Below are 17,529 nucleotides of genomic sequence, written 5' to 3'. Positions count from 1 at the left end.
GTCTGCGACAGGGGTGTTTTATAATCCCTGCATTCCTTTTTAACCCTCAATCATATTTGTTTCTGTGCAGGCCATGACTTTTGCACTGAAGGACATAACTGTATGGAGCATTCTGTCTGCCAAAACCTAGATGACAGAGCTGTCTGTAGCTGCCGAGATGGCTTCCGAGCCCTTCGGGAGGACAATGCCTACTGTGAAGGTAACACCTTGTATAGATGCTTAACTCTGCTGTATAAATTACTGTGAGATGAATGTATTGATTCATGAGTGTCAAAGGGACAAGCCTATTAAATGCAACGAATTAGATATGCAGCATATCAATCAACCAAAATAATTATATCTCCAACTAAGTTCTTAAGTTCTTTTAAAAAAAAGAAGAAATCTGATCAGTGTCAAAGTAGCAAGTTAGTATGGCCGAGGTCTTGAATTAGAAACATGCTTCCATAGGATTTCTCCTTTTTTTTTTTTTTTTTTTTTTTATGGTATTCAGATATTCAGGCAACCTAAAAATCAACCATTTGAATAACATATTAGTATAACATTTAGTTTCTCTTTTCACTGCTGCCTGTTCCCATTCTGTCTCCCCAGGAAGTAGGTAAATGCTATAGACTAGATACTAGTGTTGTTAATCATACTGAGTAATGATTTATTATTTGAGCTGCTTTTTTGGTATCAGGGAGTAACAAGCTACTTAATCAGAAGAGAAGCCTCTATAATTTGTGTCTTTACAATCTAGCATAATCCTGTGAAAAAAAGCCCATCCCCAGCCCAGCAGCGAGAGCCAAAGTCCTCTGCACAATCTCTTAGCTTTTGTGCTTACTGTTGCTCTTCCTCACGAAACCCCTGATTCTGCAAACACATAACGCTAGCGTACTATCAGGCCATTCTTATCATAAAGCTTAAGTGTTGGCGGCAGGATGGCCTTTGACTAATAAGCCTGCTAAACTGGAAGTAAAACATCTGTGAGTACAGTCTAAGTTACTTTGCAGTCCCACCTAATATCCGGATTGTTCTCTGGCAATGCACAATTAAATGGGATTAATTGAGGCCTTTTAAGACTGTTCCTTTGGCTGAACTCTGCAAAAGTTAATGCCTGCAGCTTACTTAAGTTAGTAGCTGCATTAATGTCAGTGGGAATGCTCATCTGTAGATTTAGATTTGAGAATTCATGACTGTTTTCAGGAAAGGAGCATATAATTAATGCAGCTTTGCATACCTCTCTGCTTAATGTTTATGGTAAGCATCCTGATGGAAGCCTTTTGAGAAGTAGAGCTAAAAAGCATGCAGAAACAAATCCCTTGCCCCTCATCATGTCTCAGCAGGCATTTGACATCAGGACCTGCTATATAGCTTGTTCTGTGTTGCAACATTAGCCGTGTTTTATCCCATAGTCCTTGGAGACTACGCTGAGGCTTAGGCTGCAGATCTGCATTTCTGGGAACTCATCAGCCATTTCGTTTTCAAGGGAGTTACTAGAACAATGGAGTTACAGCAAATCAGGTGCTTTAAGAAGGTTTTTTCTGCGGCTCTATTGTTACTGTGCTGAATGAAAGCAGAAAAACAAGTTATGCTCTCTTAGTGATCTCCACATCACTCAAATGAGAGTCTGTTGCTATGTGTGGAACTTGCCAGGCATGTCATAAGCAAAAAACAAAAGGAGCTTTTTGATCAACATTGGTAGTGAAATATGATGACACAGTAGATTATCATATGTGAGACTGATGCCTTTGTATTAGAAGTGGATTTACCAGTTTGTGCTGTACCTGAATTCAGTATGATGATTTTTTGAGAAGATTTCTTGACCCAATTGCTTCTGTATGGGCAAATGACATTGTTTCTGGGTGGTAATTATCAGTCTGCTTAAGTGTTTTCAAAAAAGTTACATAAGTGAATAAAAGGTTAGGACATGATATTCACATAAAAATAATAATTATATTACTATGTTTGGATGAAATAAATGCTGTCTTAAAAATGAGTACGATTTAGGGCTTGATCTGGGAACACTTGCTCACATTGAAGATAATGGGAGTAAGTCCCATTAGGAAGATGTGCCCACGTGACCAAAGCTCATGAGCTTGGGTCCCTGCCAGATGAGGTTCTCCCACCCAAGTGCAAAACTAGCTCAGCAGGCAAACCAGCCTAGCTTTGCTGCCAGTTATGTGCCATAGCAGCAGTGTAGGCACCACACTTGAACTATGTGTGCGTGGTACACGGGTCCAGACCTGGCCTTGGCTGGACATCCCTGACTGAGTGTGGAGGTCATATGCTGGAAGGAGGGGAAATAAGGTCACAGAGTGAAACTTTAGGATTGTTTTGTGGAAGAGGAGGGGCAGGGGACTGAAATATTCATGTTTGTTCAGAGTTGTACTTGTTAGTATTGTATCCCTTTTTCCAGCCCAAATGTCTCTTTGAGCACTGAGGTTTTTATTTCTGGAAAGAGACTCTTAGCTTACTATTAAACAATGTAATAGCAAAGGGCACAATAGCAATACTGAAACACCAAGTCTTTTCAGAGTCCTGTCCCTCATCTTGAAAGGCTGAAATGGTCCCAGCCTCCTTTTCTCAGCACATACCCTTTCTTCACTTTGCCGTTATTGTGCCTTTAATTGCAAGCAATGCCAAGTGTAGAAATGTTGAGTTAACACAAAGCCTTTCAGAGAAGACTTTTTGTAATGGCTGGAGCCCATAGGTGTGATAGCTGGTTCTGTGTTCACACTTCACAAATTTCAGATATACTGCAAAATTAGATGTAATTGATCCTGTGTTAGAGCCAAACTTCACTAAATACACCCCTGATTTGTGCCTCAGCACTGTCAAAATTCAAAGAATAAACAGAAGTAATGATGCTCCCATTGGCAGAACATCTCCTTAAGGTAGAAGAACAAAAACAAAAATATTCAAAGCTGTTTTCAGTGTGGGTCCAGAAAAGCTGCATAAATTTCATCTGAATGATGGAAGAGTTTGGCTTCTGTCCTAGAAGGAACTGGTGCTTTTCCAAAGCTGTGTGATGTCTCTAGATACTGTTATGGCGGATACCTTTCTGTTTTATAAGAATAATATTTGTTAATATTTATGTCACATTTAGCTTTCCCTTGGAGGACTGTTAAAAGCAATACTTAAAGAGCTGGGATTTCTTCATTTACATACTGTAAGCCTGATTCCAAGTACTCTGAAATCTATTTTCTGCCTCAGGTTATTATGCGGTTTTAGATACCTTATGGGCAGGTTGGGTATGGATTATGCTGTGCTGCCCAGGTGTAGGTGCTTTTGAATATAGTGTCCTTGGTGTATAGCCTACCTAACATCAACATTTTACAAAAACAGATGTTCTGATGAAGTGTAATTAGTTTTTCCCAAAACAACACCTGCAGTGCTCTCAAACTGGTGATAGCTCTCTGGGATGTATTTCAAATAGTGTTCTATGCCCACTACTTTTGTGGTGGTAGAGTTATGCTGAAGAAGTGTTTAAGAATAAAGTTTGTGACTCTTGGCTATCAGGACATTCTGATGCGTCTGGAGGAGTGAAGTATAACTATATTTCAAATAAAGTGGGTTTGCAAGTAGTTTGCTGGTGGAAGCTTTAGGTGTTCTTCTAAGATCCTTGAATCTAAGCTGTTTTCAGGCACCGTTTCATGCACTTCTGGTGGTCCTCAGAAGATGAGTGTGGGGAGGAAGTGTTACTTGTACCCTTTGGACGCTGCACTGGGAAGAATTGCTTGCAGTCTGAGTTTCTGATTTAATAATGGCGCTCAACTATTGCTGTGCAAAATCTGATTTCACTTCAGAAATGTTGCCAAGGATTGCTGATTAAATAGAGAGGAGAATAGGTTCAAGAAAGACAGGAGAATGCAGTAATCTTTTGTAAGCACCAGGACTGAACGTGATCTGGGAAAAGCAGGTGATTTGCTTTTTAATCAAGAGGTTTTTGTCTGGTGCAGAGGCCATTTTACATCATGTACTGATTTTGGCCAGGATAGAGTTAATTTTTTTCATAGGAGCTTATATGATGTATTTTAGATTTGTGACTAGAACAGTGTTGACAACATAGGGATGTTTTAGCTATTGCTGAACAGTGCTTGCACAGTGTCAAGGCCATCTCTGTTTCTCACTTCCCCCATAGCCAGGAGGCTGGTGGTAGGCCAGAGGTTGGGAGGGGACACAGCTGGGGCAGCTGACCCCAACTGACCAAAGGAATATCCCCAACCATATGACATCATACTCAGCAGTAAGAATGAGGGGTGCTTTTTCTAAGGTGGCTGTTGCTTGAAGACTGGTTGGGCATCAGTCTGCTGGTGGGAGATGGAAAGTGCCTTTGAATCACCTTTTCCCCCTTTTTCCCCTTCACTTATTAAATGGTCTTTATCTTGACCCATGAGTTTTTTCTTACTTTCACTCTTCTGATTCTCTCCCCCATCCCACTGGAGGGTGGAGTGAGCGAGTGGCTGGTGGGTGCTGAATTGCTGGCCAGGGTCAACACTCCACATGTCACAAATTTACCTTATGAGTCTGTGATATTTGGGAATTTAGTTGTATAAGTTGCACAGTAAACAATCTAGCTAAATTATCCTAACAATTTGGGATCATTTAATATTATTAAATTAATTTTTTTGAAACTATTTTCCATTTTTATTCTAATTTATCCTTTTTCCTCACTAACTCTCCTAGTTTCACTGCTGTTGCCATGTTTGTCCCAGTTTAAAGTGCAGCACCTGAAATGAGACCAAAGACTGACTGACTTTGTCTACATTTGGGAAATGCATCAGCTTCACTAATGATTGTTAATCAAGGAGAGAAGTTCTTCAGTTTAGATATCTGCTTCTGAACAAGCTGGCTTGATTTGAGTCATTGTCAGTGGAAGGAAGTAGGCAGTCTTAGAGGATGAATTGTCTCTTTCCAGAATAGATGTCTGAAGCAAGTTGGAAGCGCCAGTTGGTTGGACCTCATCACGTTTCCCTTAGCTCAGAGTTGTGTATTTTCATTCCGCTTGGAAAGATTTACTAATTTATCCCTGTCTTTGGGTAAAAAGACTAATGTTTTACTTAACTCTCTTCCCAAACAACAAAACATTACACTTCATCACATACCTAATTTGTACAAGCTGTTAATCTTACTGTTAATCTTGTTTTTAACTCTTGGATTACGAACATAAACTACGTTTTCAGAATTAGCCAGATTTCTACAGGTTGCAGTGAAGAGAAGAAATCTTACAAACGATACAAAGTAATAATCAGATGGCAGTAGGATAAGTGTTGCATCATATTGGCCAAGAACAGTAATTAATAACATTTTTTCTTTAGGAAACTGTAATATTAGAGAAGAGCATAAGAAAGATCATGATATCATAGAATCATAGAATGGTTTGGGTTGGAAGGGAGCTTAAAGATCATCTAGTTCCAACCCCCCTGCCATGGGCAGGGACACCCTCCACTAGACCACGTTGCCCAAAGCCCCATCCAACCTGGCCTTGAACACTTCCAGGGAGGGGGCATCCACAGTTCCCCTGGGAAACCTGTTCCAGTGTCTCACCACCCTCATGGTAAAACATTTCTTCCTAATACCTAATCTAAATCTACCCTTCTTCAGCTTAAAACCATTACCCCTTGTCCTATCACTACATGCCCTTGTAAACAGTCCCTCTCCAGATTTCTTATAAACTCCCTTTGGGTACTGGAAGGCCGCAATAAGGTCTCCCCGGAGCCTTCTTTTCTCCAGGCTGAACAATCCCAACTCTCTCAGCCTGTCCTCACAGGAGAGGTGCTCCAGCCCTCTGGTCATCTTCGTGGCCCTCCCCTTGACTTGCTCCAACAGGTCCATGTCTTTCTTCTGTTGGGGCCCCCAGAGCTGGACGCAGTACTCCAGGTGGGGTCTCACAAGAGCCGAGTAGAGGGGGAGGATCAGCTCCCTCGACATGCTGGTCACGCTTCTTTTGATGCAGCCCAGGATGCGGTTGGCTTTCTGGGCTGCAAGCGCACGTTGCCGGCTCGTGTTGAGCTTCTCATCAGTCAACACCCCCAAGGCCTTCTCGGCTGGCCTGCTCTCAATCCATTCTCCGCCCAGCCTGTTGTTGTGCTTGGGATTGCCCCGACCCATGCGCACAACCTTGCACTTGGCCTTGTTGAACTTCATGAGGTTTGCACAGACCCACCTCCCAAGCCTGTCAGGATCCCTCTGGGTGGCATCCCTTCCCTCCAGCGTGTTGACCGCACAACACAGCTTGCTGTTGTCAGCAAACTTGCTGCGGGTGTGCTCGATCCCACTCTCCGTGTCACCGACCAAGATGTTAAACAGCGCCAGCCCCAATACCCACCCCTGAGGAACGTCACTCATCACTGATCTCCACTTGGACATTGAGCTGTTGACCGCAGCTCCTTGAGTGCGACCATCCAGCCAATTCCTTATCCACCGAGTGGCCCATCCGTCAAATCCGTGTCTCTCCAATTTAGAAACCAGGATGGCACGTGGGACAGTGCCAGATGCTTTGCACAAGTACAGGTAAATGACATGAGTCACTCTTCCCTTATCCACCAGCACTGTAACCTCGTCGGAGAAGGCCACCAAATTTGTCTGGCGTGATTTGCCCTTAGTGAAGCCATGTTGGCTGTCACCAATCCCCTCCTTATTTTCCACATGCCTTAGCATAGTTTCCAGGAGGATCTGCTCCATGATCTTGCTGGGCACAGTGGTGAGACTGACCAGACTGTAGTTTTCCAGGTCTTCCTTTTTTCACTTCTTAAAAATGGGGTTATGTTTCCCATTGTCCAGTCACTGGGAACTTCACCAGACTGCTACGACTTCTCAGATATGATGGAGAGTGGCTTAGCAACTTCATCTGCCAGTTCCCTCAGGACCCAGGAATGCGTCTCATCAGTTCCCATAGATTTGTGCACCTTCAGGTTCCTTAGTCTCAAACCTGACATTCTTCCACAGTGGGCAGTTGTTCATTCTCCCAGTTCCTGACTTTGCCTTCCATGACTTGGGGTGTGTGGCTAGAGCACTTGCCAGTGAAGACTGAGGAAAAAATGTCATTGAGTACCTCAGCCTTCTCCATGTCCCAGGTAACCAGGTCTCCTGTTTTATTCCAGAGGGGCCCCACATTTTCCTTAGTCTTCCTTTTGTCACTGTGATGGGTTGACCCTGGCTAGGGGCCAGGTGCCCACCAAAGCTGCTCTATCACTGCCCTCCTTCACTAGACAGGGGAGAAAAAGTCTAATGAAAAGCTTATGGGTCGAGATAAGGACAGGGAGAGATCATTCACTAATTACCGTCATGAGCAAAACAGACTGAACTGAGAGAGGGAATTAATCTAATTTATTACTAGGCAAAACAGAGTAGAGGAATGAGAAATAAAATCAAATCTTAAAACACCTCCCCCCACCCCTCCCATCTTCCCGGGCTCAACTTCACTCCCGGCTTCAACCTCCGCACCCCTCAGTGGCACAGGGGGACAGGGAATGGGGGTTACGGTCAGTTCATCTCATGGTGTTTCTGCCGCTTCTTCATCCTCAGGGGAGGACTCCTCTCATCGTTCCCCTGCTCCAGCATGGAGTCCCTCTCACGGGAGACAGTCCTTCATGAACTTCTGCAATGTGAGTCTCTCCCATGGGCTACAGTCCTTCACGAACTGCTCCAGCGTGGTCTCTTCCACGGGGTGCAGATATTCAGGAGCAGACTGCTCCAGCGTGGGGTCCCCCACAGGGTCACGAGTCCTGCCAGCAAACCTGCCCTGGCGTGGGCTTCTCTCTCCACGGGTCCACAGGTCCGGCCAGGAACTTGCTCCAGCGTGGGCTTCCCATGGGGCCACAGCCTCCTTCAGGTGCCTCCACCTGCTGTGGCGTGGGGTCCTCCACGGGCTGCAGGTGGAATCTCTACACCCCCTCATCCTTCCTCCATGGGCTGCAGGGGGACAGCCTGCTTCACTATGGTCTTCACCACGGGCTGCAGGGGGATCTCTGCTCCGGTGCCTGGAGCACCTCCTGCCCCTCCTTCTGCACTGACCTTGGTGTCTGCAGAGTTTCTTACATCTTCTCACTCTTCTCTCCTGCTGCAAAAGCTCTAACTATTTTTTTCCCTTCTTAAATATGTTATCACAGAGGCGCTGATTGTCTTGGCCTTGGCCAGCGACAGGTCCGTCTTGGAGCCGGCTGGCATTGGCTCTATCAGACACAGGGGAAGCTTCTAGCAGCTTCTCACAGAAGCCACCCCTGTAGCGCCCCCCCGCTACCAAAACCTTGCCACGCAAACCCAACACAGTCACTGACATAACTATAGAAGCTTTTTTTGTTGTGCTTGACATCCCTGGCCAGATTGGATTCTGTCAGGCTTTGGCTTTCCTAACCTGAACCCTGGCTGCTCAGACAGTTTCTCTGTATTCCTCCCAGGCTACCTGCCCTTGCTTCCAGCCTCTGTAGGCTATTTTTTTGTGTTTGAGTTTGTCCAGGAGCTCCTTGTTCATCCATGCAGGCCTCCTGGTGTTTGTGCCTGACTTCCTCTTTGTTGGGATGCATCGTTCCAGAGTTTGGAGGAGGTGATCCATGAATACAAACCAGCTGTCTTGGGCCCCTCTTCCCTCCAGGACTTTGTCCCATGGTATTCTACCAAGCGGATCCCTGAAGAGGCCAAAGTCTGCTCACCTGAAGTCCAGAGTAGTGAGCTTGCTGTGCACCCTCCTCGCTGCCCTGAGGATCTTGAACTCCACCATTTCATGGTCACTGCAGCCAAGGCTTCCCTTGAGCTTCACATTCCCCTCCAGCCCCTCCTTTTTGGTGAGAACGAGGTCCAGCATGGCACCTCTCCTTGTTCGCTCCTCTATCGCTTGTAGAAGGAAGTTACCATGAATGCATTCCAGGTGTGTGCAAGTGTCTAACTCCTCTTGTTTATTCCCCATGCTACATGTGTTTGAATAGAGGCGTTTAAGTCCCCAACAAAGTTGACTTACTGACTGGAGGGGCTGGAATTCCTTTGTGCTGCACTTCAGGGTTCTCCTCTGACCTGTGATGCTCTGGGTACCTATTGATGGCACTGGCATCAAACTGGTAGGAGTGGGACGGATTGAGGTGCCCCTCCCCCAGCAACTGTAGTTTAAAGCCCTCTTCACCAGCTTGGCAACCCTGTGACTGAAGATGCTCTTCCCCTTCTCTGACAGATGGATCCTATCAGCCCCCAGTAGACACAAAGCAAGTCCCATGGTCTAAGTCGCTGAACCCCTGGCTGTGGCATCAGTCCTGTAACCATTTGTTGACAGAGACAGAGATAGAGACCTCTGTAATGGAGGTAAACCCCTGAGTATTAAAATATATTCTATTAAGTCCTTTGGGTCTTTAATAACTGGTACTGGGCTATTTGCTAGCTTTGCTGTCTTCACAGTATGCACCGTATTTTTTGGGTGAGAGTACTACTTAGAAGCGCTAAGTCAGTACTGTCAGTTTTGTGAAACTGGGAAGGTTACACAAGCTTCTCTCTTCATACATAAATTCCTTTTTCTAAACGAGATGTGGCAATAAGATCACATATAGCTAAGAAATAAAGATTTCCACCTTCATCAACTGGCAGTGTTTGAATCATCACCTTGTCATTTTGGATTGGGCTGGAAAACTAAGCAAGCAGAAAGAAAAACTTTCACTCCAGGAGGGCAGAATGTTATTTCCGAATCACTATTAAAAAGTAATTAAACATTATTAATATTAACATTAAACATTAATATTTATCGTACCAATATATTATCAAATATTAATTTTTTTTTCTCAGCAAAGGCAGTGTTATCTTATATCCATCATTATGTAACTGGAAAATCTAAATATGAAGAATTATCAGGCCAGTTCTAATTTGTCACTGTGTCAAAGTGGGCCAAATCTTTCTTGTCTGCCGTGACTCTTATGCAGGAAGATAATAAAGCACATTCCCAGCTTAAAGCATACAAATAGTATCCCTGACACCAGTTCATAAAGTGTGGTGCATACTGGGGTACAGGTAGTCCCACTGCCTGTAGCGGTGGGATAGTTTGTACATGTACAAATTGCAGGATGTGATTCAGTGTTATTTGATTTTAATTACTTGTACAGGAAATATGTTCAGACTGATTCTATCATCCACCCATAGCCAGGTCTGACGGTGATGTTATTACGATAAAAAAAAAAGCTGAAACTAATCATATAAAGGGAGCCTCTTGGAAACTCTATTTTAAACTCCTCTGTGCTACCAGTGTCTGGTAACGAGATGCTTTCTTGTACTGAAAGCAGCCCTTTTCCACCAGCAATAAAAGCATATGTTGCATTTTGGTTTTAAATGAGAAATTAAGGTGAAAGTTTTCATAGAAATTGCTTAAATCTGCAACCTCAAAGTGAAAAAGAAACTAAAGCCTTAATTTGGTTCTTGTTTTCCTTTATCTCCAGTTTTCACTAGTAGCTGGGAGGTGACTGCTGAAAGAATTAGATGCTGTCACTGTGCTGAAAAGTACCTAAAGCCAGCCGGTTGGTTTTCTTTCGTAACTTTTAAAACGTCAGGCTAAGAGGTGCAACACATCTTATGATTCGTAGAGGCTGGATCCCCAAGAGTTCCATCAAAGGCACAGAAATGCCTGATATTAAATCAAACTGAATTTAAAATTGTGGTGGGTTGACCCTGGCTGGAGGCCAGGTGCCCACCAGAGCCGCTCTATCACTCCCCTCATTCACCAAACAGGGGAGAAAAGGCATAACGAAATGCTTGTAGGTCGAGATAAGAACAGGGAGAGATCACTCACTAGTTGTTGTCACAAGCAAAACAGACTGAACTTAGAGAGGGAATTCATCTGATTTATTACTAGGCAAAACAGAGTAGAGGAATGAGAAAATAAAATCAACTCTTAAAACACCTCCCCCCACCCCTCCCATCTTCCCGGGCTCAACTTCACCCCCGGCTTCAATCTTCCCCCCCTCAGCGGCACAGGGGGACGGGGAATGGGGGTTACGGTCAGTTCATCTCATGTTGTTTCTGCCGCTTCTTCATCCTCAGGGGGAGGACTCCTCTCATTGTTCCCCTGCTCCAGCATGGAGTCCCTCTCACGGGGTGCAGACCTTCAGGAGCAAACTGCTCCAGCGTGGGTCCCCCACAGGGTCACAAGTCCTGCCAGCAAACCTGCCCTGGCGCGGGCTCCCCTCTTCACGGGTCCACAGGTCCGGCCAGGAACTTGCTCCAGCGTGGGCTTCCCACAGGCCACAGCCTCCTTCAGGTGCCTCCACCTGCTCCGGCATGGGGTCCTCCACGGGCTGCAGGTGGAATCTCTACACCCCCTCATCCTTCCTCCATGGGCTGCAGGGGGACAGCCTGCTTCACCATGGCCTTCACCACGGGCTGCAGGGGGATCTCTGCTCCGGTGCCTGGAGCACCTCCTGCCCCTCCTTCTGCACTGACCTTGGTGTCTGCAGAGTTTCTTACATCTTCTCACTCCTCTCTCTGGCTGCAAAAGCTCTCTCTCTCTAAGTGTTTTTCTTCTTCTTAACTATGTTATCACAGAGGCGCTGATTGGCTTGGCCTTGGCCAGCGGCAGGTCCGTCTTGGAGCTGGCTGGCATTGGCTCTATCAGACACAGGGGGAGCTTCTAGCAGCTTCTCACAGAAGCCACCCCTGTAGCGCCCCCCCGCTACCAAAACCTTGCCACGCAAACCCAACACAAAAATAAATATTCTTTCATAAAGAGTGCAGAGCAATAGCAGCCACAGTGTTTATATCTGTTGTGGTACTTTTTAACTAGTGTGGCCTTTTCTGAGAGGTAGCTAATATTACCACTTTTTTCTGTAGAACAGGCAGTAATCTACTGGATAGGTTGTGGGAATATGCTACATCCTTTAGACCCTACCCACACCCCAAAGACAGTCTAACCCACCCACAGGGGCCTTACTACAGCTTACAGGTACTGTAATGTACAACTGAAATGCCTCTATGCCCTCGTAGCATGGGGAACAAACAAGAGGAGTTGGAGACATGCGCACGCCTGCAGGGCTGTGGTCTCATTGGCATCACGAAGACTCCTATGACTGGAGTGTTGAAATGGAAGGATACAGGGTTTTTAGGAAGGAGAGGCATGGCAGACGAGGAGGGGGTGTCGCCCTCTATGTCACTGACGAGCTGGAGTGCATGGTTCTCTGCCTGTGGATGGATGAGGAGCTGACTGAGAGCTTATGGGTCAGGATTAAAGGGAGGGCAGGAACAGGGGACATTATAGTGGGGGTCTGCTACAGGCCACCTGACCAGGGGGACCGAGCAGATGAGGCCTTCTCTAGACAGAGAGGAGCAGCCTCATGTTCACAAGCCCTGCTCCTCATGGGGGACAATATAGGAGGGGATTATCAAAAAAGGAGGTTCCTAGAATGAGTTGATGACAACTTCCTTCTCCAAGTGATAGAGGAGCCAACAAACAGAGGTACCATGCTGGATCTTCTTCTCACCAAAAAGGAGGGGCTGGTGGGGAATGTGAAGCTCAAGGGAAGCCTTGGCTGCAGTGACCATGAAATGGTGGAGTTCAAGATCCTCAGGGCAGCGAGGAGGGTGCACAGCAAGCTCACTACTCTGGACTTCAGGAGAGCAGACTTTGGCCTCTTCAGGGATCCACTTGGTAGAGTACCATGGGACAAAGTCCTGGAGGGAAGAGGGGCCCAAGACAGCTGGTTTGTATTTGTGGATCACCTCCTCCAAACTCAGGGATGTCGGGATTCATCCCAACAAAGAGGAACTACTCAGAGGATAAGGAATTGGCTAGATGGTCACACTCAAAGAGTTCTGGTCAATGGCTCAATATGCAAGTGGAGACAAAGGGAATAAAGGGAAGACCTGGAAAACTACAGTCTGGTCAGTCTCACCACTGTGCCCAGCAAGATCATGGAGCAGATCCTCCTGGAAACTATGCTAAGGCATGTGGAAAATAAGGAGGGGATTGGTGACAGCCAACATGGCTTCACTAAGGGCAAATCACGCCAGACAAATTTGGTGGCCTTCTCCGACGAGGTTACAGTGCTGGTGGATAAGGGAAGAGTGACTCATGTCATTTACCTGTACTTGTGCAAAGCATCTGGCACTGTCCCACGTGCCATCCTGGTTTCTAAATTGGAGAGACACGGATTTGACGGATGGGCCACTCGGTGGATAAGGAATTGGCTGGATGGTCGCACTCAAGGAGCTGCGGTCAACAGCTCAATGTCCAAGTGGAGATCAGTGATGAGTGACGTTCCTCAGGGGTGGGTATTGGGGCTGGCGCTGTTTAACATCTTGGTCGGTGACACGGAGAGTGGGATCGAGCACACCCGCAGCAAGTTTGCTGACAACAGCAAGCTGTGTTGTGCGGTCAACACGCTGGAGGGAAGGGATGCCACCCAGAGGGATCCTGACAGGCTTGGGAGGTGGGTCTGTGCAAACCTCATGAAGTTCAACAAGGCCAAGTGCAAGGTTGTGCGCATGGGTCGGGGCAATCCCAAGCACAACAACAGGCTGGGCGGAGAATGGATTGAGAGCAGGCCAGCCGAGAAGGCCTTGGGGGTGTTGACTGATGAGAAGCTCAACACGAGCCGGCAACGTGCGCTTGCAGCCCAGAAAGCCAACCGCATCCTGGGCTGCATCAAAAGAAGCGTGACCAGCATGTCGAGGGAGCTGATCCTCCCCCTCTACTCGGCTCTTGTGAGACCCCACCTGGAGTACTGCGTCCAGCTCTGGGGGCCCCAACAGAAGAAAGACATGGACCTGTTGGAGCAAGTCAAGGGGAGGGCCACGAAGATGACCAGAGGGCTGGAGCACCTCTCCTGTGAGGACAGGCTGAGAGAGTTGGGATTGTTCAGCCTGGAGAAAAGAAGGCTCCGGGGAGACCTTATTGCGGCCTTCCAGTACCCAAAGGGAGTTTATAAGAAATCTGGAGAGGGACTGTTTACAAGGGCATGTAGTGATAGGACAAGGGGTAATGGTTTTAAGCTGAAGAAGGGTAGATTTAGATTAGGTATTAGGAAGAAATGTTTTACCATGAGGGTGGTGAGACACTGGAACAGGTTTCCCAGGGGAACTGTGGATGCCCCCTCCCTGGAAGTGTTCAAGGCCAGGTTGGATGGGGCTTTGGGCAACGTGGTCTAGTGGAGGGTGTCCCTGCCCATGGCAGGGGGGTTGGAACTAGATGATCTTTAAGCTCCCTTCCAACCCAAACCATTCTATGATTCTATGATATCATGATCTTTCTACTGTTAGAAATGATATTTCTGAAATACTGTAATGTTGTATTGTGTCCTTTCAAAGCTGTATATAGCTTCTGTCAAGGAATATAGACCTTGAGTTTCTTTGCCTTTATTTTAAGATATTTTCTGTCCTAATAGCCCCCTCTCAAACTGCAGTAGATGGACAGAGAAATCATGAACTGAAGTAAAGATCAGCGATTTAAAATAACGCGAAGGGAAAAGCACCAAGATGTGTACAACATGGGTATGTGTTATCTATGCAGTTTAATTATGGGCAGGGAAAGAATACGCCTTGTGTGAGGTACCAATAATTAGAATTTATTTTTATTCTAATTGATGGTTTAGCCGGCTAGTCAAGATATAACAACCTCTTATTAGTTCAATTACAACAGTGCTAACACTTATAATCCAACTTACCCAGTTTCTTTCAAGGTCAATTAATAATTCAATAAAGATCTATAGACAGAAGTAGCTGCCCATTTTCTCTTACCCTCCCTATGCATTGCTACAGTGAGTTGTCAGTGGCCCAGGTTCTTTGTTGGGAGCAGCATAGTGGGGATGTTGGAAGGTTATTTTATTTTTTTATCCTTGGTCTTTGTGTATGCTTGAGGTTATTTTTGTATGTTTTAACTCAATACATGGGCTATGTTCTTGTAGTTGGTTCATGAGGTTAGTTATATTGTGATTCCTTAGGTTTTAGTGCTTTTCTCTTTTGGGGGAGGAGAGGCACACAACTGCAGAAAGGTAGGCAATAATAAAAATAATAAAAACCCCCTACAACAAAAAACATTTTCAGAGGTAGATCATATATGTGTGACCAGTTGGTAATTTTGCTGTTGGAGCTAGACCTTTTACTACCTGTTGGTAACACCAAAAGCACAGGGCTCATATATATAGGGAGAAAGAAAAGTCAAAGATTATCTACAGAGGGTAAGAGTGATGACAAGTATGGTGGTGCAGTGAGCTGGGATAAATAACATGGGAGATGATTGTGAGAAAATACACAATTTTGACTGAAATTGATGTTAACATCCCTGGAATATGTCAGTTGGAAAAACTGCTGTACTGGGTTTGGTAGAGCAAAGCAAAACAAAATGCAGTGATCAGTTTATGAATGACTGGAGTAACAGTTGTAGTGAAACCATTGGCTTGCCTGGTGATGGAGAGCCTAGAAAGCGTAGTGGGAGGAGAAGGAGCAAGGGCTGTGCCAGGGCCCTGAGATATTTCGTCCTCTTAGGTGGTGAGAAAGTGTATATGCAAGAAGAAACATGTAGGAGCATAGTGTTGTGAAAACCAAAGCATGCGACATGCTTAAACCATGTTGTAGGTGAAAGTAAAGGGAGCCTGGAGAGAACAGGAGCTTGGAGATATGGTCAGGGGAAGTGGGAGAGACCATACTTAAGAGCATTTGTATTGGAACAACGGCCTGGGAAGTTTTAATGTACTAAACACTCAAGCAAGCTGGAAGGAAGAGTTTGAGGATGAGTTAGTGTTCGGTGGTGAAGGGAAAAACCCAATACTTTCACAGATGGGTAAGCTGTTGGGAGCTTTCTTCAAAGTTATGGAAGTTATGGTCTATCCTTTTCCTTTTAAGAAGGAGGAGTAGCAGGTGAGGGAATGGGTTGAAGACAGGAGGAGAGACAAAGTGAGCAATAGCTGGAGACAGGACCGAACTTAGGTAGAAAGTGGGTGAGGAAAACAGTAGAGAAGCTTGATTGCAGAGGTAGAAGGTGAGAAAAGAAGGGCTATTGTGAGTGGAGGGAAGACAAAGAGAAAGAAAAAGGACATAACTTTTTTCCTTTGTGATCCTGTCCAGGATGCAGGACAGGTTGTGTTGGTTTTAAATCCGTGTTTACCTTTTTCAATGGTATTGGTTGCTGTGATTGGTCACTCTTCATTCTTCTCTTTTGTAGTCCCTTAATCAGTGAGTAATATCTGCTGATCTTGTGATGCCCTTTTTCTAGGTCAGGGACCAGATGAGACAGTCTCAACCTTTTCTAGCTTGTGTATTTCTGTATGAGTCAGGTCAGTAGTGATAAAAATGAAAGCCTGAAGGCCCTTTATGGTGACCATTGTTACTGGCATCCATCCTTGGGATTCTCAGCAGAGAGGCCCAAGATTCACAGGAATGGTAAGTAAATGATGCCCTTGCTCTTAGCAGTGGAGCCTTCAGGTCAGGTTGGATGTTTGCTGATGAAGTTGTGTGGGAGAGGTGGAAAAGCAGGTAAATGTGGGGTTTCATATTTATGGGCTGTCAAGACAGAATCTTTCATTACTACAAAAAATTTGGGGTTTTTTTTGGTTGGTTTGTTTTTAAATTATAGGTCTAATCTACTCTACTCTTGTGTTCAGAGTACTTTTTGGATGCCCTTCTGAAATAAATTTTTATAAATAAGCTTTTTATACTCCTGTTTGCTCTCTTCCTAGGTACTTAATATTATTTGTTGCAAATATCCTGCAAAAGAATCTCACTGCCCGCTATATACTTCTAAATGTGACCAGGGAGATCACTTATGCTAAATACCATTGAGTTTTAAAGGAAATGGCTGGAGGCAAGGCACTATCCATAAAGGATGCTCAGTTCTGGAAATAGCCTCCTCTTTTTACAACCCAGATTTACTGACTTAGGACCAGACTCATTTGTTCTGGCAGGCTTTTGTGGTGGATAAAGGCAATGATGGATAGCGAGGCCTAAGGAGATGCTTTGTTTGTTAGCGTGAGGCTTTGGTCAACAATGATTTATAGATTGCAGGTCAAGTTCTCTTCTTATTAATGGGATTGTAAAACATAACTGGGAATTTCACTCTGGGGAAGCAAACTCATTAGGGTGCAGGGGAAGGAATACAGGGAAACTTTTCCTGGGTGATATATTTTGCATAAATTTTGTTTGAGTGCTTGGAACAATAACGAAAGGTGATTTTTTTTCAGTTTTGATGTTGTTGCAAGTATAAATAAATCACCGAAGTGCAGATTCCAAACACTTTTGCACTAACCAATTTTCCCAGAGATGCCTCTTTTATCTGTTTCATTGGGAACAGAGCAGGTTGATGATCTCCATGACTACCTTGTTGTCAGTACATCACAGCTGGTGGCTCAGTATTACATCACAGACTTCAAGCACACAAGTCTTTATTGTTGAATGTGTAGAGCCATTGGAGTGGTGCATTCATCCTATTAAACTGACTTCAGCTTCTTACTGGCTACGCAGTAGGACTTTAATGTGCATTAATATGCTAACTAGGCTTTTTGGCAGGGGAAGATTAAGATAAATGTTGTAGGCTTTCTTAGATATTGAAATGCATCAGGTTTTCTGTTGTACTTAGTGCATTTGTGTTTAAAGGTG

At 45.1% G+C, this 17,529-nt stretch overlaps 1 protein-coding gene across 1 annotated transcript in view; it reads left to right on the top strand.

Moving 5' to 3' along the window:
* The window catches only part of NELL2 (neural EGFL like 2), a 160,603-nt gene that overhangs the window by 70,596 nt on the left and 72,478 nt on the right, over positions 1 to 17,529 (top strand). The window contains exon 12 of the mRNA XM_054806789.1: positions 71 to 199. Coding sequence (XP_054662764.1) covers positions 71 to 199 — 129 coding nt within the window. The remainder of the gene's footprint in view (positions 1 to 70; positions 200 to 17,529) is intronic.

This window comes from Grus americana, chromosome 1, assembly GCF_028858705.1.
Source record: "Grus americana isolate bGruAme1 chromosome 1, bGruAme1.mat, whole genome shotgun sequence".
Taxonomy (NCBI): domain Eukaryota; kingdom Metazoa; phylum Chordata; class Aves; order Gruiformes; family Gruidae; genus Grus; species Grus americana.
The sequence above is the reverse complement of the archived record's forward strand: the minus strand, read 5'-3'. Positions and strand labels throughout refer to the sequence as shown.